Source organism: Microcaecilia unicolor, chromosome 4, assembly GCF_901765095.1.
Source record: "Microcaecilia unicolor chromosome 4, aMicUni1.1, whole genome shotgun sequence".
NCBI classification, from domain to species: Eukaryota; Metazoa; Chordata; class Amphibia; order Gymnophiona; family Siphonopidae; genus Microcaecilia; species Microcaecilia unicolor.
The window spans coordinates 205046671-205069737 of NC_044034.1; the positions used below are offsets into that span (position 1 = coordinate 205046671).

Genomic DNA, 23067 nt, shown 5'->3' on the forward strand with positions numbered 1-23067 from the left:
TTGTGCACACACTCGACAGCACTGAGATAAGTGTGCCGTTATATAACATACACGTTTCATATATTCTTCAATATAGTCTTTTTTTAAATTAATGTTTAACCAATATATCCCAAAAAACATGAAATAAACAGAAATTGAAAATACATACAATGCAATTACATATAGTAATTTAAAAAAAAAAGAAAAAGAGATACATTTTCATCCACAATATACATTGTTGGATCCAAGAATTTAAGAAAAACAAAAAACAAATCCATTATCGCATACCCATCAGTACTCCCCAGCCTGTCACTACAGTGTGCGCATGAGACTATACAACGACATTTATTCCTTCTTTGGCTACAAGAAAATCCTCCAGTTGCTTGGATTCAAAAAATTGAAACTGTTTACCCTGAAATAACATAAAACATAAGCAAGGACATTTCAACACAAAATTGGCGCCCAAGATCAAAATCCTTGGTCGAAAGGCCAAAAAGGCCTTACGCCTTTTCTGTGTTTCTTTTGAAAGATCAGGAAATATTCTAACTTTAGTGCCAAGGAACTGTGTATCTAAATGTCTAAATGAAAGTTTCAAAACAGCATTGCAATCCATCTCCAGTGCAAAAGTTACCACCACAGTAGTTCTCTGTGTAATTACTTCCAACGGTGATTCAAAAAAGGATGTGAGGTTCATACCATCTCCCGCTTCATCTTGAGGGGTCTCACCAGGAAATTTCCACAGAGACCAGTAAATACTGGGCTCGCGTTATAGGTGGTAATGAATCCCCTGACATCCCCAGGACTTCAATTAGATATTTCTTAACCATATCAATAGGTGAAATTAAAGGCGACCTGGGAAAGTTGAGTAGTCTCAAATTATGTCTCCTAACTTGATTTTCCAAATACTCCAACCGACGATGTGTAAAATTCTTATCTTTAATTGAAACTGTACCCAATGATTCCAACGTCTGAATTTTAGTCTCTAAAGAATTTATTTTAGCAGACTGCTGGGCGGTTTCCTGTGCTTGGAGAAGAGCAGATTCAGACAAAGATTTTATATCCTTAGTATTTTTCAGAGTCAAATTTTTTAAAGAAGTATGCATATCAGATGCAAGGTCCCAAAGTGAGTCCAATGTCACAATGGTAGGTTTCACAAAAACCCGAGTAGATACATCAGGAGTAACTGAACTAGATATCTGGTAAAGAGTACTCACAATTTGTTGAGGTAAAGTTTGTGCTGCATTATGTATTATCTCCTGTCCAAAAATCAACTTCTCCACTGCTATAGAAGTGTGCCCTCCCTTTTCACCTGGTTCTTCACAGCCGGGGTCAGGACCTACCATAGCTGCATTACTTCCTGGCTGTGGTAATGCCGCTCACAAAACAAGGCTTAGAGAAGCCCCGTTTACACTGCTGACTGACACCAAAGCGTCAGTTCCGATAGAGGGGGAGGATGCCTGTATGGGTCCAGCAGAAGTTCTAAATCTTTCGAGGGTCATCTGCGTCGGAGCCTGGGTCGCAGTGGGGGTAGAGGGAAACTCTCACACCTTACTACTACTAATAATTATTTCTATAGCGCTACAAGACATACGCAGCGCTGTACAATGGAACATGAAGAGACAGTCCCTGCTCAACAGAGCTTACAATCTAATTAGGACAGACAAACAAGGGATAAGGGAATTACTAAGGTGGAAATGCTAAAACATGAATACGAGTGAGTAAGGGTCAGGACTTTTTTGTGGGGGGTACTGAGTACATCTTCTCTTTCCTCTTCCCCATGACTGAGGCACAAGGAGGCGCTTCAACGAGTGACTCACGATAAGTCATGGGAGCTGCCGGTGCGATCAACCGTCACAGCGCCATCTTGGATCCCTTCAATATATTCTTTATATATTCCTTATAACACAAATATTGGATAATATTGATGCTAGATCTGGATTTTACTGAAGCAAGCCATTGCAGTTATTGAACTACTTGTTTTTGAAGCTTACTGTTTAGCAATTATAGGCAGCATTTGTATTTAATATTTGAATAAGAGTCAGCATTTAGTTATCAAACCCTAAGGTACAAATATGATATATGAATGAGAGAACAAGTGAAGTGTATATGTTGATGTGGATGTATGAGCGAGTATTTCTTATATATGAAGATATGGATGGATAGATTCAATTTGTTATTGACAAAATATTGCACACACAATGACTTGATTTGATTGTCACTTATTTGGATTGGGAGCACAAAAGTTTGCTCATTTTCGTTTATATTGGAACATGGGAGATTTTCAATGACAGAAAAAACTTATCCAACATCTAGGAATAGCCTTTAACCTTAGGGTGGCACTCCGCTTGCGTGAGTTCTTGCTCTGAGAATTTCTCCTTTTCACAAAAAAAATGCTAATTTTATTTTATATGAAACTTTCTATCCATGACCTCTTTGTCAGTTTTAGAACCCTGGTTTATGCTACTGATTGAAGCCCTTGTAACAGCATAATGTATAAAGGACACTAATCCTAAAGTTAAATGTTTGGTAAATTCAGATCTCAACATCCTCCCAGAAGACGACAAAGTGATAACCATTTCAAAATACCATGGCAGTTTAGCATAAATTACCTGATGAATAAGAGTCAAGACTTTACACTGCACTCTGTATTCACTGGGAACCAATAGAGTTGCCTCTAAACACTGCGTAATATGATCAAATTTGGAAATTCCTTAAACCTAGCAGCTGCATTCTGTACAATCTGTAAGGCTTTCAGCCTACACTAAGGAACACCCAAATAAAAAGAATTGAAGTAATCTATCTTTGACAAAGCCATACCCTGAACCTCACTCCTAAAATCAGCTTTATATAAGTAGATGTTCTGATTCTCAGGTTTAAAACAGAAATTCCAATAAAACACCTACAACGGGGAAATTAGGTTTTCTGGTCATAATTGATAAACCTCAAAAACCATCCTTTCCTTGCCATGCTCCGAGGTTGCCATCCAGTGTGTGCTGTCATGGCCAGATATCATCAGAAAGGGACCTGCTATTCCTTGGCTTTAAAATATGCTAAGCAGCCAAGGAAGAAGGAAAGGTGGTCCTCAGCTAGTAAGCTCGGGAGGAGGAAGAAGATGTAGCATGTGTTGCGTTCTCGAGGGCCTTGGCATTCTGTCAGGGTCCTCGAGGTAGGACTGGAGTTCGTGAGCCCTTGGGCCACCACCGAGGAGCGGCAGCGGCAGGCCAAGACCACCTCGGGACTGGAAACACAGAAGAGCAGTACTGGAACTGTGGACTGGAGTAGTACAAGGCAGGCAACTAGAACTGATGAGACAGGAACAGCTTCACCTGCACCTAGCCACCGTTCCTCCGGAGTTGAGCTCCAAAGTGCAGGTGGCCGGCAGGACTTGCAGGATAAGGCAGAAACTGAAGATCCAGAGGACCCACCCTGGGTCTGGGATACACGAGAGCGACAGGGCACGGAACTAGACTCAGACAGTGTGCTGCTGCACAGCCACTAGCAAGACCCAGAAGACAGACCAAGGAACACCAGGCGTACAGAAGCTAGCAGGAGCAAGGACTAGGGCAGCAACACACTAGGCAGAATGGGGATCTGGGAATACCCAGAGGGTAAACCCTCTAGCTAGGTGGAGACAGGATACAGGAATAATCACCCAGGAAAACACACTAGCCAGACAGATACAGGATTCAGGATATACCCTCAGGATATACAAGCAGGGTAGGCACACAGGCTAGGCAAGGCAGGGTTCAGGGTTAAAGAGAGCAAACCAGGAATAACAGGCCAAGGGTCTTTGGGGGCAGACAGGAGAACAGACAGAGTAAACCAGGACAAAGGCTTCACCCACCAGGGTAAGCCAGGACAGCGGACTTCACCCCAACACAGGGTAAGCCAGGAACAGAGCGGCCTCACCCCAACACAGGGTACGCCAGGAACAGAGGCTCACCCCAAACACAGGGTAAGCCCGGAAGGACCCGCGTCCACAGACAGAGGCTTTCACCCCAACTCAGGGTAAGCCAGGAAGGACTGCAGTCCACAGACAGACAGTGGCAGGGAAGACCACCCACGGAAGGACAACAGAGACACTGACCAGAAAGAAGCTGGGCTTGAACCAGAGAGAGGCTAAGCAGTAGTGCAGCAGACACTTACTAACCGACCTGGCCTAAGAGCATAACACATATGCAAAAGGCCCTGACTGCAAGCACAGCACTTCCTTATGAAGGCTCTCACTGATGAGTCACCAGCAGTAGGACCGAAGCAGGAAGTACACTGACCACAAAGAGAGGGCTTGACACACATAGGAAGTGAGCCCCAGGAAAGCAAGCAGAGCATCTTGGAAGCTGGCACAGAGCCGGTGGCAGCCATCTTAGACGCTGGCTCCCTAGAGAGGCATAGTCCACACAGGTGAGGTCTAGTGAAGCAATCAGCACAGAGACTAGAGACAAGACAAACACAAAACAGACAGAAGCCAGCAGAGCTGCTGACCCCAGAAAGAAGGTAAGGCTGAGGGTGGTCACGGCCACAGACATGACACATTGTAGTGCTGGCTAACCTGGTGCTCGCCTTCAGTCCTCAAGGCTCCCTCCTGCAGTGCTCTGAATCCCCACGGTGCACACTGTGGCAATATCAGAATTGAAGAGAGATGAAGAGCAGGCAGCATAGAGCACTGTAAATCCTGCCTCTTGAGTTGGCCATTCAGACTACAATGCAGTCAGAAAATTGGAGCAGATATGGGAGGGACAGACTTGTGGTAGCAAGTAGTCCTAGGGAAGTATGGGGATGAAGAAGCTGAGTAGAAGAGTAAAGGGATGGAAAGAAGTGTGAAAGAGGGGTAAAGATGAAACAGAGATATGGGGTGGCAAGGAGATATGGAGAAAGCAGGATAAGAAGGGTGGAGGGAAGCAGGGAGAAGAGGAGGGAGAATGCGGAAACTCGGGAGGGGGATGTGTACTAGCAACAGGAAGGAGTATAAGACTGTGTATGTTTTCATGCTCTTCTCTCATCTACACCTCTTAAGAGTGTGACTACTGGGGATGATGAGGGGACTAGAGATATATGAGGTATACTTTCAAAACATTTAGACTTACAAAGTTTCATAGTAACCTATCCAGCTTATTTCAAAAGAGATCGCCGGCCATCTTCTGACACAATTGGGAGTTGGCTGGCCATCTCCTGAAGCCGGCCAAATCGGTATAATGGAAAGCCAATTTTAGCTGGCCTCCAACTGCTTTCCGTCACAAAGCCGGCCAAAGTTAAAGGGGGCGTTTCAGAAGAGTATGGAAGGCGGGATTGGGGGCATGGTTATGAGATGGCTGGCTTCGGCCGATAATGGAAAAAAGATGGACGGCTCTGAGAGCATTTCGCCGGCTTCACTTGGTCCATTATTTTTCGACCAAGCCTCAAAAAAGTGCCCCAACTGACCAGATGACCACCGGAGGGAATCGGGGATCACCTCCCCTTACTCCCCCAGTAGTCACCAACCCCCCCCCCCCCCCCCGACCCTAAAAAAAAAATAAAAAAAAAAATTTTTTGCCAGCCTCAAATGTCATACCCAGCTCCCTGACAGCAGTATGCAGGTCCCTGGAGCAGATTTTTGTGAGTACAGTGCACTTCCCACCCACCCCTACCTGTTACACTTGTGGAGGTAAATGTTAAGCCCTCCAAAACCCACTGTACCCACATGTAGGTGCCCCCTTCATCCCTAAGGGCTATGGTAGTGGTGTACAACTGTGGGGAGAGGGTTTGGGGGGGGATTAGGGGGGGCTCAGCACCCAAGGTAAGGGAGCTATACACCTGGGAGCTATTTTTGAAGTCCATTGCAGTGCCCCCTAGGGTGCCCAGTTGGTGTCCTGGCATGTCAGGGGAACCAGTGCACTACAAATGCTGGCCCCTCCCACAACCAAATGCCTTGGATTTGGCCGGGTTTGAGATGGCCGGCCTCGGTTTCCATTATCGGCGAAAACCAACGCCGGCCATCTCTGACATTTGGCCGGCCCCAACCGTATTATCGAAACGAAAGATGGCCAGCCATCTTTTTCGATAATACGGTTCGGGACTGCTCTTTGTGGCGCCGGCCAAATAGATGGCCGGCGCTGTTCGATTATGCTCCTTTATGGAACTCTGAGTGCTTTGAAATGGGCTCTAATGGGGTTCATTTTCAAAGCACTTAGCCTTCCAAAGTTCCATAGAAACCTATGGAACTTTGGAAGGCTAGAGTGCTTTGAAAATATGCCTCTATCAGCCTTATTTTCGAAAGTGAGGGGCGCCCAGATTTCGACCCAAATCGGGAGATAGGCACCCATCTTGCAAAGGCGCCCAAACCGGTATAATCGAAAGCCGATTTTGGCCTCTTCACCTGCAATCTGTCGCGGGAAACGGGCAAAGTTGACGGGGGCGTGTTGGAGGCGTGGTGAAGGCGGGACTGGGGCGTGTTTATCGGCCGAGGAGAGATAGGCGCCTTTGGCCGATAATGGAAAAAAGAAAGGCGTTTCTAGCATGAATTTGGGTCATTTTTATTGGACCCATTTTTTTCATGAACAAGTCCCAAAAAAGTGCCCTAAATGACCACATGACCACCGAAGGGAATCGGGGATGATCACCCCTGACTCCCCCTCCCAGCATAAAAAAAACAACTTAAAAACTTTTTTTTCCTGCCTCTATGCCAGCCTCAAATGCCATACCCAGCTCCATCACAGCAGTATGCAGGTCCCTAGAGCAGTTGTTAGTGAGTGCAGTGGACTTCACCCAGGTGGACCCAGGCCCATCCCCCCCCCCCCCCCCCCCCCCCCACCTGTTACACTTGTGGTGGTAAATGGGAGCTCTCCAAACCGACCCCAAAACCCACTGTACCCACATCTAGGTGCCCCCCTTCAGCCGTAAGTGCTATGGTAATGGTGTACAGTTGTGGGCAGTGGGTTTTGGGGGGGGGGATTTGAGGGGCTCAGCACCCAAGGGATGGGAGCTATGGACTTGGAAGGTATTATTTTTTTTTTTTCTAATTGTTACAAGTGCCCCCTAGGGTGCCCGGTTGGTGTCCTGGCATGTGAGGGGACCAGTGCACTACGAATCCTGGCCCCTCCCACGACCCAATGCCTTGGATTTGTTCGTTTTTGAGCTAGGCGCCTTCGGTTTCCATTATCGCTGAAAAACGAAACCGCCCAGCTCAAATCCGCACAAATCCGATGCATTTGCCGGGCACAAACCGTATTATCGAAAAAAAAGATGGGCGCCCATTTTTTTCTAACATACAGTCTGTCCCGCCCCTTCATGTACCCGTTCGCGGACATAGACGCCCATGGAGATGGGCATTCGCGTTTGATTATGCCCCTCTATGTATACCAACTTTTAAATTTTTAATAAAAGGCATGTAATATATAGAACTCACTAAAAATATGCCTAAAAATATTATTTTATGATGCAAAACCATCAATATAGGCAGATTTTTAGTACCCTCCCAAAGCTTATAACTAGCTTTAAAATAAACAACTATATTTATAATGTAGAAACCCTTAGAATCAGAAGGTCAGCAAACTTTGCTACTTTACTAGTCTGGCATTCAACTGTTAATATAGTTAAAAGTCCTCAACAAAGTTACCAAAGAATGAACATAAGGTGGTACACCAGCATGCTCGCATCTTCAGCAGTCACTACACCTGGTGAGAATTCACATATACAGCTACTGTATGCACAAAGAAATTGTGCTCCACTCATACCCCATACATTCATAAAACAGATCTGTGTACTCACACAGGGAGATCCACTCACATATTCCAATATAGTTATGCTCAAGAAAATGATGTCTAACACCAACACATATAGGCTTGTTTCCTAACAATCTCGCATATGCGCACCCTGAACCAAGTTCACACCCCTGTAGTTTCTCTCTCATACACACACACATACCCTTGCACTCTCACAAGAGTTGGAGCAAAAATGCCGGGAAGCATTTCTTACATCTTTGGTCATTAAAGGGACCCCGGTGGGTCTCCGTTTCCCACGAGGCCGCCTGCGGTCCCGTATTCCCAGCTTACTACGACTGCCTTTATCATCAGAGTCCTTCTCTTCCTCTTTGGATTTCTCTAGCTCTGTGGGTTAATAGGAGAAAGAAGTGTTGAAAATGCTAACAGATTCAGAACCTTCATGATACACCATCTCCAATTTAAATGGTTGAACATGGAAACAATCAGTTATATCTGAGAATCCCTCCCCATCCCCTCAACACACCTACTGAAACTGGGATGCCAGAATGATGACTTTTGGTGCAGTATTACTTCAAGCTTCAGTTCAGTCTTGCTCACTTTACCAGATGAAATCACAAATCCTTTATTTAGTGTTTTTAAAATGCTGCAGTATACACACAAAGTGGGAAGCTGCAAACCTAAGACCTCTCACTAATTCTTGCACCACAGGTTCTATTGTTGGGTTTCTCCAAGGAAGTTAGACTGAGAACAGGAGACAGTACAAGGCTATCTAGCCCATTATATGGGTTGAAGCCAGTAGGCTGAGTCACTGGTTTACTCAAATAGCAACACTATTGAAAGCAATAGTAAAAAATTATTAGAAGTAATAGAATGCCTATGCGTGCTCCATCTGTAAAAAGCTGTTCCAGATGGATAGGCAGTTGCCTTAAAAGGAGGCGGACAAACAATATACATAAGTATTGTCATACTGGGAAAGACCAAAGGTCCATCAAGCCCAGCATTATGTATCCAACAGAGGCCAATCCAGGTCACAAGTATCTGGCAAAATCCAAAAACAGTACATTTTATGCTGCTTATTCTAGAAATGAACAATGGATTTTCCCCAAGTCCATTTTAATAATGGTCTATGGACTTCTCCTTTAGGAGGCCAGCCAAACCTTTTTTTTAAACCCACTAGCCTAATTGCTTTTACTACATTCAGTGAAGAAATATTTTCTATGATTCGTTTTAAATTTACTACTTTGTAGCGTCATTGTATGCCCCCTAGTCCTAGTACTTTTTGGAAAGAGTAAACAAGCAATTCACGTCTACCCGTTCCACTCCACTCATTCTTTTAGAGATCTCTATCATATCTCCCCTCAGCCATCTCTTCTCCAAACTGAAGAGCCCTTGCCACTTCAGCCTTTCCTCATAGGAAGTCATCCCATCCCCTTTATCATTTTCGTCACCCTTCTCTGTACCTTTTCTAATTCCACTATATCTTTTTTAAGATGCGGTGACCGAAATTGAACACAATATTCGAGGTGCGGTCACATCATGGAGCGATAAAAAGACAACATAACATCCTCATTTTTGTTTTCCAGTCCTTTCCTAAAGCGAATGCTACATACCTGTAGAAGGTATTCTCCGAGGACAGCAGGCTGATTGTTCTCACTGATGGGTGACGTCCACGGCAGCCCCTCCAATCGGAAACTTCACTAGCAAAAGCTTTTGCTAGTCCTCGCGCGTCCATGCGCGGCCGTCTTCCCGCCCGAACCAGCTCGTGTTCGTCAGTCCCGTATGTAGCAACACAAAGACAAGGGAAGACACAACTCCAAAGGGGAGGCGGGTGGGTTTGTGAGAACAATCAGCCTGCTGTCCTCGGAGAATACCTTCTACAGGTATGTAGCATTCGCTTTCTCCGAGGACAAGCAGGCTGCTTGTTCTCACTGATGGGGTATCCCTAGCCCCCAGGCTCACTCAAAACAACAACCATGGTCAATTGGGCCTCGCAACGGCGAGGACATAACTGAGATTGACCTAAAAAATTTACCAACTAACTGAGAGTGCAGCCTGGAACAGAACAACAGGGCCCTCGGGGGTGGAGTTGGATCCTAAAGCCCAAACAGGTTCTGAAGAACTGACTGCCCGAACCGACTGTCGCGTCAGGTATCCTGCTGCAGGCAGTAATGAGATGTGAATGTGTGGACAGATGACCACGTCGCAGCTTTGCAAATTTCTTCAATGGTGGCTGACTTCAAGTAGGCTACCGACGCTGCCATGGCTCTAACATTATGAGCCGTGACATGACCCTCAAGAGCCAGCCCAGCCTGGGCGTAAGTGAAGGAAATGCAATCTGCTAGCCAATTGGATATGGTGCGTTTCCCCACAGCCACTCCCCTCCTATTGGGATCAAAAGAAACAAACAATTGGGCGGACTGTCTGTTGGGCTGTGTCCGCTCCAGATAGAAGGCCAATGCTCTCTTGCAGTCCAATGTGTGCAGCTGACGTTCAGCAGGGCAGGAATGAGGACGGGGAAAAAATGTCGGCAAGACAATTGACTGGTTCAGATGGAACTCCGACACAACCTTCGGCAAGAACTTAGGGTGAGTGCGGAGGACTACTCTGTTATGATGAAATTTGGTGTAAGGGGCCTGGGCTACCAGGGCCTGAAGCTCACTGACTCTACGAGCTGAAGTAACTGCCACCAAGAAAATGACCTTCCAGGTCAAGTACTTCAGATGGCAGGAATTCAGTGGCTCAAAAGGAGGTTTCATCAGCTGGGTGAGAACGACATTGAGATCCCATGACACTGTAGGAGGCTTGACAGGGGGCTTTTGACAAAAGCAAACCTCTCATGAAGCGAACAACTAAAGGCTGTCCTGAGATCGGCTTATCTTCCACACGGTAATGGTATGCACTGATTGCACTAAGGTGAACCCTTACAGAGTTGGTCTGAGACCAGACTCAGACAAATGCAGAAGGTATTCAAGCAGGGTCTGTGTAGGACAAGAGCGAGGATCTAGGGCCTTGCTGTCACACCAGACGGCAAACCTCCTCCACAGAAAGAAATAACTCCTCTGAGTGGAATCTTTCCTGGAAGCAAGCAAGATACGGGAGACACCCTCTGACAGACCCAAAGAGGCAAAGTCTACGCTCTCAACATCCAGGCCGTGAGAGCCAGGGACCGGAGGTTGGGATGCAGCAACGCCCCTTTGTCCTGCATGATGAGAGTCGGAAAACACTCCAATCTCCACGGTTCTTCGGAGGACAACTCCAGAAGAAGAGGGAACCAGATCTGACGCGGCCAAAAAGGAGCAATCAGAATCATGGTGCCTCGGTCTTGCTGGTTTCAACAAAGTCTTCCCCACCAGAGGTATGGGAGGATAAGCATACAGCAGACCCTCCCCCCAGTCCAGGAGGAAGGCATCCGATGCCAGTCTGCCGTGGCCTGAAGCCTGGAACAGAACTGAGGGACTTTGTGGTGGCTCGAGATGCGAAGAGATCTACCAAGGGGGTTGCCCCACACCTGGAAGATCTGTGGCACTACACGGGAATTGACGCGACCACTCGTTGAGGTTGCAAAATCCTGCTCAACCTGTCGGCCAGACTGTTGTTTACGCCTGTCAGATATGTGGCTTGGAGCACCATGCCGTGACGTACGAGCACAGAGCCCACATGCTGACGGCTTCCTGACAATGGGGGCGAGATCCCGGTGCCCCCTGCTTGTGACGTAGTACATGGCAACCTGGTTGTCTGTCTGAATTTGGACTAATTGTGGGACAGCCGACTCTCTGAAAGCCTTCAGAGCGTTCCAGATCGCTCGCAACTCCAGAAGATTGATCTGCAGATCGCGTTCCTGGAGGGACCAGCTCTCCTTGGTGTGAAGCCCATCGACATGAGCTCCCATCCCAGGAGCGACGCATCCGTGTCAGCACTTTTTTGTGGCTGAGGGAATTTGGAACGGACGTCCAGAGTCAGATTGGACTCAAATCGTCCACCAATACAGGGATTTGAGAAAACTCGTGGACAGGTGGATCACGTCTTCTAGATCCCCAGCCGCCTGGAACCACTGGGAAGCTAGGGTCCATTGAGCAGATCTCATGTGAAGGCGGGCCATGGGAGTCACATGAACTGTGGAGGCCATGTGGCCTAGCAATCTCAACATCTGCCGAGTTGTGATCTGCTGGGTACGCTCGCACACTCGCGAGACGAGGACAACAAATTGTTGGCTCTCGTCTCTGGGAGATAGGCGCGAGCCATCCGAGAATCCAGCAGAGCTCCTATGAATTCGAGTCTCTGCACTGGGAAAGATGGGACTTTGGATATTTATCACAAACCCCAGTAGCTCCAGGAGGCGAATAGTCATCTGCATGGACTGCAGGGCTCCTGCCTCGGATGTGTTCTTCACCAGCTAATCGTCGAGATATGGGAACACGTGCACCCCAGCCTGCGAAGTGCCGCTGCTACTACAGCCCAGCACTTTGTGAACACCTGGGCGCAGAGGCGAGCCCAAAGGGTAGCACACAGTACTGGAAGTGACGTGTGCCCAGCTGAAATCGTAGATACTGCCTGTGAGCTGGCAGTATCGGGATGTGTGTGTAGGCATCCTTCAAGTCCAGACAGCATAGCCCAATCGTTTTCCTGAATCATGGGAAGAAGGGTGCCCAGGGAAAGCATCCTGAACTTTTCTTTGACCAGATATTGGTTCAAGGCCCTTAGGTCTAGGATGGGACGCATCCCCCCTGTTTTCTTTTCCACAAGGAAGTACCTGGAATAGAATCCCAGCCCTTCTTGCCCCGGATGGCACGGGCTCGACCGCATTGGCGCTGAGAAGGGCGGAGAGTTCCTCTGCAAAGTACCTGCTTGTGCTGGAAGCTGTAAGACTGAGCTCCCGGTGGACAATTTGGAGGTTTGGAGGCCAAATTGAGGGTGTATCCTTGCGGACTATTTGGGAGAACCCACTGATCGGAGGTTATGAGGAGGCCACCTTTGGTGAAAAGCTTTCAACCTCCCTCCGACTGGCAGGTCGCCCCGGCACTGACACTTGGATGTCGGCTATGCTCTGCTGGAGCTCGTCCCCTTGCTTGTGGCTGGGGAGCCGAGGGGGCCTTGCTGAGGCGCACGCTGCTGACGTGAGCGCGCGCGCTGGGGCTTAGCCTGGGCCGCAGGCTGTCGAGAAGGAGGATTGTACCTACGCTTGCCAGAAGAGTAGGGAACAGTCTTCCTTCCCCCCAAAAATCTTCTACCTGTAGAGGTAGAGGCTGAAGGCTACCGGCGGGAGAACTTGTCGAATGCGGTGTCCCGCTGGTGGAGCTGCTCTACCACCTGTTCGACTTTCTCTCCAAAAATATTATCCGCACGGCAAGGCGAGTCCGCAATCCGCTGCTGGATTCTATTCTCCAGGTCGGAGGCACGCAGACATGAGAGCCTGCGCATCACCACACCTTGAGCAGCGGCCCTGGACGCAACATCAAAGGTGTCATACACCCCTCTGGCCAGGAATTTTCTGCACGCCTTCAGCTGCCTGACCACCTCCTGAAAAGGCTTGGCTTGCTCAGGGGGGAGCGCATCAACCAAGCCCACCAACTGCCGCACATTGTTCCGCATGTGTATGCTCGTGTAGAGCTGGTAGGACTGAATTTTGGCCACGAGCATAGAGGAATGGTAGGCCCTTCCTCCCAAAGGAGTCTAAGGTTCTAGAGGTCTCTTGCACGGGGGCGCCGAAGCATGCTCTCTAGAACTCTTAGCCTTCTTAGGACCAGATCCACAACTCCAGAGTCATGAGGCAACTGACGTGCGCATCAGCTCTGGGTCCCCATGGATCCGGGTACTGGGACTCGATCTCTTGGGAATGTGGGGATTAACTTAATGGCTTGGGTTGCCCGTTCGCAAGCAAGTCTTTTTCAGGACATGATGCACGGGAACAGTGGACGCTTCCTTAGGGGAGAAGGATAGTCCAGGAGCTCAAACATTTCAGCCCTGGGCTCGTCCTCCACAACCACCGGGACAGGGGATGGCCGTAGACATCTCCCGGACAAAGGGAAGCAAAAGACAGACTCTCGGGAGGAGAAAGCTGCTTCAGGAGAGGAGTGGGATCGGAAGGAAGACCTTCAGACTCCTCGTCAGAGAAATATCTGGGGTCTTCTTCCTCTTCCCACGAGGCCCTCACCCTCGGTGCAGACACAAGTTCACGGACCCTGTGTCTGCAACCTCGCCAGACTCGACTCTGTGGAGCCACGTCCCGATGGGGGCGTCGAGAGGTAGTACTCCCTCGCCCGCATCGGCGAAGCTCCCTCTGCCGAAGTAGTCGGGGAGCCTTCCTGGGCGTCGGCCGATGGGGTTACGATGTGCGGAGACCTCACCTCGGGCGATGGGCCAGCGGCGCCACGCCGACGGTACCGGTGGCGCAAGCACCGCGGTACCGGAGGGGAGTTAGGGCGCAACAGCTCTCCAGAATCTCTGGGAGAACGGCCCGGAGGCTCTCGTTCAGAGCAGCTGCCAGAGAAAGGCATGGAGGTCTGATGCAGGCGTCGACGTCAGAACCCTGTTCCGGGCGTGGAGGCCTTGTTCCGGGCGTCCAGAGTGGAGCGCATCGACACCTCCTGAACAGAGGGTGAGCGGTCCCTCTCGGTGCCGATGCCTGCTGGGTGCCGACTCCCCTCGGCGACCCCAGAGCTCTCGGTGCCGACACGGGAAGGGGACCGATGACGATGCTTCTTAGACTCTTGGAACGAAGCATGTCACGGAGCTTCCCGGCACCGACGAGGAGGACGTAGAATCCAGTCGTCGCTTCCCTCGGGGCCGAGGCCGAAGGAGGTCGGTCTCGGGGGGGCTGTACGCAGGAGCCCTCAGGGAGGAGGAGACCCACCCCGAAGGCTCACCGCCACCAGCAGGGGAATGGACAGCCCTCACCTGCACTCCAGACGAAGCAGCACCACCGTCCGACGGACATCAGCCAGACGAGGTCATGGTACCACCGACGTCGATGCCAGCTGTCCGATGTCTCGGCGCCGATGCAGAGGGTCGATGCCTCGATGCACTGGCGGCGAGGATGAAGCTCTGGACGCTGAAGATGTCGATGCACTCGATACCCCCCCGGTGCCGATGCGACCGAAGAGCCCGAGAACAAAACGTTCCACTGGCCAATCTCGCTACCTGAGTCCCGCTTTTGCAAAAGGGAACACAGACTACAGGCCTGCGGGCGGTGCCCAGCCCCCAAGCACTGAAGACACGACGCGTGCCTGTCAGTGAGCGAGATGACCCGGGCGCACTGGGTGCACTTCTTGAAGCCGCTGGGAGACTTCGATGTCATGGGCAGAAAAATCACGCCGGCGAGATCAAAAGTCGAAATGGCGGAAGAGGCACCGAAAAAACAAGGGGAAGAAAACTTCGACCCGAGGCCTAAAAGCGGCCTACCCCGACGACGAAAGAAAACTTACCGGGGCAAAAAAGCTGAAAATAGCGGAGGGAAAAAAGACCACAGAGTCTTTTTCCACACAGAATGGTTTTTTTTTTTTTTTTTTTTAACAACACGACGAACGCGCGAGGTCGACTTTGCGGGGCCCGACACGGCGAAAACACGACCGTACCGAGCGCGGACAAAAGAAGACTGACGAACACGAGCCGGTTCGGGCGGGAAGACGGCCGCGCATGCGCGGTGCGCATGGACGCGCGAGGACTAGCAAAAGCTTTTGCTAGTGAAGTTTCCGATTGGAGGGGCTGCCGTGGACGTCACCCATCAGTGAGAACAAGCAGCCTGCTTGTCCTCGGAGAATAATACCTAACATTCTATTTGCTTTCTTAGCCGCCGCCGCCACACACTGAGCCGAGGGTTTGAACATATAATCAACGATGACACCTAGATTTGAGTTTTCTACTTAAGAGCCTAAATTTGGCTTCCAGAACCTCTCTTCCACATTTTCCTATGTCACTGGTACACATATACCAAGACAGCCATCTCCTCCCGAGCACTATCTAAAATCCTATGTAGGTGATGCATGAGGTTCGCCATCTTCGTACCAGGCAGGCAAGTGACCAAGCAATCCTTATGTCCACCAGCCACCCAGCTACCTACATGCCTAATAATCGAATCACCAAGTACAACAACCATCCAAACCCTTCTCTCCTGGGCAGTAGCTCCTGGAGACACGTCCTCGGTGGGAGAAGATATTGCATCCCCTAGTGTGCTGGTCCTGGCTATATAGCGAAGATACTTACCTGTAGCAGGTATTCTCCAAGGACAGCAAGCTGACCATTCTCACAAGTGGGTCGACGAACCACTCCAGCCCGGGAACTGGCATATTGCATAGCAAAAAAAAAAATACGTTTTGCTAGAGCCTTCTGGTGCACATGCCGCGCAACACATGCTCAGAGTGCCTTCCCACCTGTCACACGACTGTGCTGCTCAGTTTTATCCAAAAGCATAAATGAAAGAAAAGAAACAACTCCAAGGGGAGGTGGGCGGGATTGTGAGAATAGTTGGCCTACCTACTGTGTTCAGAGAATACCTGCTAAAGGGAAGTATCTTCGCTTTCTCTGAGGACAAGCCTGCTGTATCCTTCTCACAAGTGGGGAATCCCTAGCAACCAGGCTTACCCAAAACAACAAACATTGGTCAACTGGGCCTCGCAGCGGTGAGGACCTAACGCAGATTAACCTGAAACTATATACAAAGTAGCTGAGAGTGCAGCCTGGAACAGAACAAAGCGGGCCCAGGAGTGTAGAGTTGGATTCTAAACCCAAACAGCTTCTGTAACACTGACTGCCCAAACCAGCTACCGCACCGGGTATCCTGCTCAAGGCAGTAATGAGCTATGAATGTGTGGACTGAAGACCATGTCGCAACTTTGCAAATCTCCTCAAAGGAGGTTGACCTCAAGTGGGCTACCGACACATACATGGCTCTGGCATTATGAGCCGTGACATGGCCCTCTAGTCAGCCCAGCTTGGTCATAAGCAAAGGAAATGTAATTTGTTAGCCAACTGGGAATGGTGCATTTACCGATGGCAACTCCATTCCTGTTGAGATCAAAAACAACTGTGCGGACTGTCTGAAGGGCTTCGTCTGCTCCATGTAAAAAACCAATGCTCTCTTGCAGTCAAATGTGTGCCAGCTGCTTTCGCCACGGTAGGCCTGAGGATGGGGAAAATATGTTGGCAAGACAATCAACTGGTTCAGATGGAACTCCAACACCACCTTCGGCAGGAACTTAGGGTGCATGCAGACTACTCTGTTGTGATGAAACTTAGTATAAGGTGCATTCACTACTAAGGCCTGAAGCTCACTGACCCTACAAGCTGAAGTAACAGCCACCAAGAAAATGACCTTCCAGGTCAAGTACTTCAGATGGCAGGAATTCTGTGGCTCAAAAGGAGCATTTATCAGTTGGGTGAGAACAACATTGAGATCCAATGACACTGGTGGAGGTTTGACAGGGGGCTTTGACAAAAGCAAACCTCTCATGAAGCAAACAACTAAAGGCTGTCCAGAGATAGACTTGCCTTCTATATGTTGATGAAAAGCACTGATTGCACTGAGGTGAATCCTTACAGAGTTGGTCTTAAGAGCAGACTCTGATAAGTGCAGAAGGTATTCAAGCAGAGTCTGTGTAGGACAAGAAAGGGGTTCTATGGCCTTGCTGTCACACCAGATGGCAAACCTCCTCCATTTAAAAGAGTAACACCTCTTAGTGGAATCTTTCCTGGAAGCCAGCAAGACCCGGGAGACAGAGTCGTGCCTAGGGTCTCTGGTGCCCCCCTGCAAACTATCAGTTGGCGCCCCCCCCCCCCCCCCCCACCACCATGTGGCACAAGATGCAAAGGAAATAGGAAATGAAAGATGGAGTGCATCTTTGTGGGATTGCTGAACAAATAGAGGGTTTACAACCACTTAGCTTTTCGTGCTTTCATGTTCACGAAATTAGTAATTAAATCTTTGATATCTAACTGGGCACATATATCATTCTCAATAGCAATCATGGCAAGGCTTACAAGCCTTTCTTGTGAAATTCTTGATCGCAAATAAGTTTTTATGATTTTTAACCGTGAAAATAATCGCTCACCACTTGCTACACTGACAGGAATTGTCAGCAATATTCTTAGAAACAAATTGCTATACATTGCAAAATAAGATAGCAGATGTAAATTCTCAAAGTGGACATATTCCAAACACTAAAATGAAAATAAAATGATTTTTTTCTACCTTTGTCTGGTGACTTGATCATGCTGGCCCAGTACCTGATTCTGCTGCTATCTGTCCTCTTAACTCCGTTTCCAGGGCTTCCTTTCCATTTATTTCTTTACTTTCCTCCTTTCTTCTTCATTTCTTGCCTTACATCTGTAAGTAAAAGCTGGGTCGTCTGCAGACTGTCCAGTGGATCCAGCTTCTATTTTCTGCATCCATATGCAGGTTTTCTCCCTTTTCCCTCATCTCATCTCCTTCCTCTCTCTTCCCTCCCCTCCATCCATGCCCAGCATTTTCTTCTCTCTCCCTTTCCTTCCATCCATGTCCCTCTCTGCCCTTCTCTCCCCTCCATCCATATCCAGCAATTCTCCTCTCTCCCCTCTCCTCCATGTCCAGCAATTTCTCCTCTCTCCCTGGGACCTGCCCTCCCATCCATGTCCCTCTCTGCCCTTCCCTCCTCCATCCATATCCAGCAATTCTCCTCTCTTCCCTCCCCTCCATTTCCAGCAATTGCTCCATTATACTTCCAAGGCTTTTTCCTCCGTTGACTTGGTTAGTTCTGCTAAATATATCGGTATTACTGATTTATAGTGGGGTGATGGGATGATCTTATATTTATCTTTTGAATTTTGACCCTCATTCCTCATAAATCTTAGTGCTTCATAGCCCGGTGTTTAATGCCATTCTCCTAGCTCAGCTCCTGCATTAGATACTGATCTCTGCTGTTCAGAATGGCTTGCAGCATCCTCTGAAGATGTATATTACAAGGCTTCCCAAACCTGTCCTGATGATTCTGCAGTGAATATTAAACATATTTGAAACCCCAAGATGAGCAAGTGTTTCTCATACATATTCATTGTGAATATCCTGAAAATCAGCTGACATTAGAGTTACCAGGACAGGTTTGGGAAGCCCTGGTATAATGCCGAGTCATTCGTTCTTAGCATCCTCTACAGACCAGTCCAGAACCTGTTGGATGGGACCTTCAACTAGTGGACGGAGACAGAGGAAAAAAAATAGTTCCGCTTGCTTTTTCCAGTGAAGTCATCATGCAGCCTTAGATGGTCAGTATATTTCTGTCTCCAGTGGATGGTAACAGACACTGCAGTTTCTAGACTGGTTATTGAAGCAGCTCCTGACCCAGTTGGAGCTGGGCATCAGTTGAGCAAAGGGATAGCTCACTCGAGATTTTAAGTTCCAAAACAATGGACATTAGCAAATTAATTTGATCTGGAGCAGGGATGATACTCTGAGGAATCCAAGTTCTTTTCTTTCCTCCCTCTCTCTGTTCACTACTGCTTTCTTCCTTCCCCTGAAAGGAGTTTAAATAATTAGTTGGGAAGTAGCTTCCTCACCTCAAGTCATCAGAAGAACTCTGCAATGTTTATTCTAGGCTACACTAGTGATTAATTGAAACAGGTGAGTGTGCGCATCCGTATCGTGAGGAGGTACATTCTTTTTTCAGCTAGTCCTGATGGAGCTTGAGTTAGATGCCGTGTGTTCAGACGGCAGTGGGAGCGATACTGAAGCAGTGGTGTTTCCTACCAGCTCTGACTATGTCTCTGAGAGGATTTTTGGAGCATGTTACAAGAGGCAGGCCTTGGGGAAGGGGATAACTCTGAGGAGTGTGATGTCATTTCCCCCTACTCCAAGCTAGTTTCTTTTCCTTCAGCCAGAGTCTCTAACATTTAAATCTAAAGGCAAGACGAGAGCCTTGATGAAATCTGTGTTTTTTTGGTGTGTGGTTGTAGGTAAGGTCTTCTACCACCAGCACCATGAGCAGCAGGGGGCTTCTTTTCATACAGCTGGCCCTAAGGAACATGGGTTTGTAGTTGCCTTCCTTTACCGGTAGATGCAGCATCCTGAACAACATTAGACCACATTCACGAGCTCGTTCATTCCCTCAGTATCCCGCCTTCTTCTGACGTCATTTCCTTGCGAGGGCGGGACACTGAGGGATACAAACGAGCGTGAAGGGAAGGCTGGAGACGTCGGCAGCGCTTTCACTGACGCTGCTCAGCTGCTGCAATGTCGGAAGTAAATTTAAATAAAAGGGCTGCTGTCAGGGTCCAGGAGCTGAGGTAAGCAGTGAGGGTAAGCATGGCGCGGCACCGCCCTCCAGAGGTTGGCGCCCCCCTGCGGTGCTTTCCCCGCTTACTGTGTAGGCACGGCCCTGCCGGGAGACACTCTCCGAAAGACCCAAGGAAGCAAAATCTAGGCTCTCGACATCCAGGCCATGAGAGCCAGAGACTGGAAGTTGAGATGTAGAAGCAACCCTTCGTTCTGCGTGATGAGGGTCGGGGAACACTCCAATCTCCATGGCTCTTCAGAGGACAATTCCAGAAGTAGAGGGAACCATATCTGTCGCGGCTAGTAAGGTGTGATCAGGATCATGGTTACCCGGTTTTGCTTGAGTTTCAGCAAAGTTTTTCCCACTAGAGGTATCGGAGGATACGCATACAGAAGTCCTGTTCCCCAATGAAGGAGAAAGGCATCTGACGCTAGTCTGTCGTGGATCTGAAGACTCTAGAAGCCACATCTAAAGTGTCGTAAGTGCCCTGGCCAAGAACTTGCGACACACCTTCTGCTGTTTGACCAGCTGGCGAAAAGGCTCAGTGTGCTCCAGAGGGTGTGCATCAACTAAGTCAGACAACTGCCTCACCGAGTTCCGCAAGTAGACTTTCGTGAAGAGCTGGTATGATTGAATGCGGGCGATAAGTATAGCGGCCCGATACATTTTCTCCCGAAAGAATCTAAGGTCCTACCTTCTCTGCCTGGGGAAACCAAAGCATAGCCGCTAGTACTCTTGGGCTCTCTTGAGAGAAGAATCCACCACCATGGAGTTGTGGATAAGTGAGGCCTCGCCAACCCAGGATCCCCATGGATCCGATACTGGGCATCAATTTTCTTGGGGACCACAGGGACAGATGGGACGCCCAGTTCCGCATGAGGACTGCCTTGAGTACCTCATGCAGGGGTGCCATCACTGCCTCCTTAGGTGGAGAGGTGTTGTCCACGACCTCGAGCATCTTAGCCCTGGGCTCATCCTCCACTTCTAGTGGGAAGGATATGGCCTCATTTCCTGCACAAACGAGGTGATAGCCTTCTCTGAGGTGGAGGAGAAGTTTCTGAAGGAATCCTAAAGGACTCATCAGAGGAAAAGTAACCTGGGATCTTCTTCAGGTTCTCTAGAACGCTCCTCCTCAGTGTCGGACAGCACTTCCCTCAGGGATATCCAAGACCGGGCCTGCCTCGACTTCGAAGACCCGTGGCCTTGAGAATGGCATAGAGAGGTAGGTTCATGCCTGGACTCTGGTGAAGCTTCCTCCACCGACGTCTAAGGAGAACCTGCCTGGGTGGCAGTTGATACCGGAACAGCAAGCGACGCCGGTGTCATAAGACAAAAGCATCGCCACACTGGGACAGACCAAAGGTCCATCTAGCCCAGCACCCTGTCTCAGACAGTTGTCCATCCAGGTCACAATCACCTGACAAGATCCACGGAGCAAAGCATTTTGTACTGCTTGTCCCAAGAATAGTGGATTTTTCCCTACGTCCATTTATAACATTCTATGGCCTTTTCCTTCAAGAAGCCGTCCAAACCTTTCTTAAACTCTGCTAAGCTAACTGCTTTAACTACATTCTCCGGCAATGAATTCCAGAGTCGAATTACGCGCTGAGTAAAAAAAATGTTCCTCTTATTTCTTTTAAACTTACTGAACTCCAGCTTCATCGCATGCCACCTTGTCCTAGTATTTTTGGAAAGCGTAAACAGATGCTCCACATCCATCTGTTCCACTCCACTCATTATTTTATATACCTCTATCATATCACCCCTCAGCCACCTTTTTTCCAAGCTGAAGAGCCCCAACCGCTTTAGCCTTTCCTCATAGGAAAGTCGTCCCATCCCCTTAATCATCTTCGTCGCCCTTCTCTGCACCTTTTCTAATTCTATCTTTTTTGAGGTGCGGCGACCAGAATTGAACACAATACTCTAGGTGCTGTCGCACCATGGACCGATACTATTGGAAAAGTAATGGAAGCGATGCTGAAGGAAAGGATAGTGAATTTTCTGGAAGCCAATAAGTTGCAAGATCCGAGACAACATGGCTTTACCAAAGGGAAATCGTGCCAAACGAATCTCATTGAGTTCTTTGATTGGGTGACAGGAGAATTGAATCAGGGACGAGCTATGGACGTAATCTACTTAGATTTCAGCAAAGCTTTTGACACGGTTCCCCACAGGAGGCTCTTAAATAACTGGAGGGGCTGAAGATAGGACCTGAAGTGGTGAACTGGATTAGGAACTGGTTGACGGACAGACGCCAGAGGGTGGTGGTGAATGGAATTCGCTCGGAGGAAGGAAAGGTGAGTAGTGGTGTGCCTCAGGGATCGGTGCTGGGACCGATTCTGTTCAATATATTTGTGAGTGACATTGCCGAAGGGTTAGAAGGTAAAGGTTGCCTATTTGCGGATGATACTAAGATCTGTAACAGAGTGGACACCACGGAGGGAGTGGAAAACATGAAAAAAGATCTGAGGAAGCTAGAAGAATGGTCTAAGGTTTGGCAATTAAAATTCAATGCGAAGAAATGCAAAGTGATGCACTTAGGGAATAGAAATCCACGGGAGACGTATGTGTTAGGCGGGGAGAGTCAGTGAATGATACATACCTGTAGCAGGTGTTCTCCGAGGACAGCAGGCTGATTGTTCTCACGACTGGGTGACGTCCGCGGCAGCCCCCACCAACCGGAAAAAAGCTTCGCGGGACGGTCGGCACGCAGGGCACGCCCACCGCGCATGCGCGGCCGTCTTCCCGCCCGTGCGCGACCGCTCCCGCCAGTTGAATGACTAGCAAAAGATGAAACACACAACTCCAAAGGGGAGGAGGGAGGGTAGGTGAGAACAATCAGCCTGCTGTCCTCGGAGAACACCTGCTACAGGTATGTATCATTCACTTTCTCCGAGGACAAGCAGGCTGCTTGTTCTCACGACTGGGGTATCCCTAGCTCTCAGGCTCACTCAAAACAAGAACCCAGGTCAATTGAACCTCGCAACGGCGAGGGTATAACAGAAATTGACCTACGAAGAACAACTAACTGAGAGTGCAGCCTGACCAGAATAAATTCGGGTCCTGGAGGGTGGAGTTGGATTTACACCCCAAACAGATTCTGCAGCACCGACTGCCCGAACCGACTGTCGCGTCGGGTATCCTGCTGGAGGCAG

At 48.9% G+C, this 23067-nt stretch overlaps 1 protein-coding gene across 1 annotated transcript in view; it reads right to left on the bottom strand.

Moving 5' to 3' along the window:
* LOC115468956 (protein phosphatase 1 regulatory subunit 12A-like) overlaps positions 1–23067 on the bottom strand; it is a 489777-nt gene that overhangs the window by 120594 nt on the left and 346116 nt on the right. Inside the window, 1 exon segment of the mRNA XM_030201143.1 lies at positions 7930–8060. Within this exon segment, the coding sequence (XP_030057003.1) occupies positions 7930–8060 (131 nt within the window).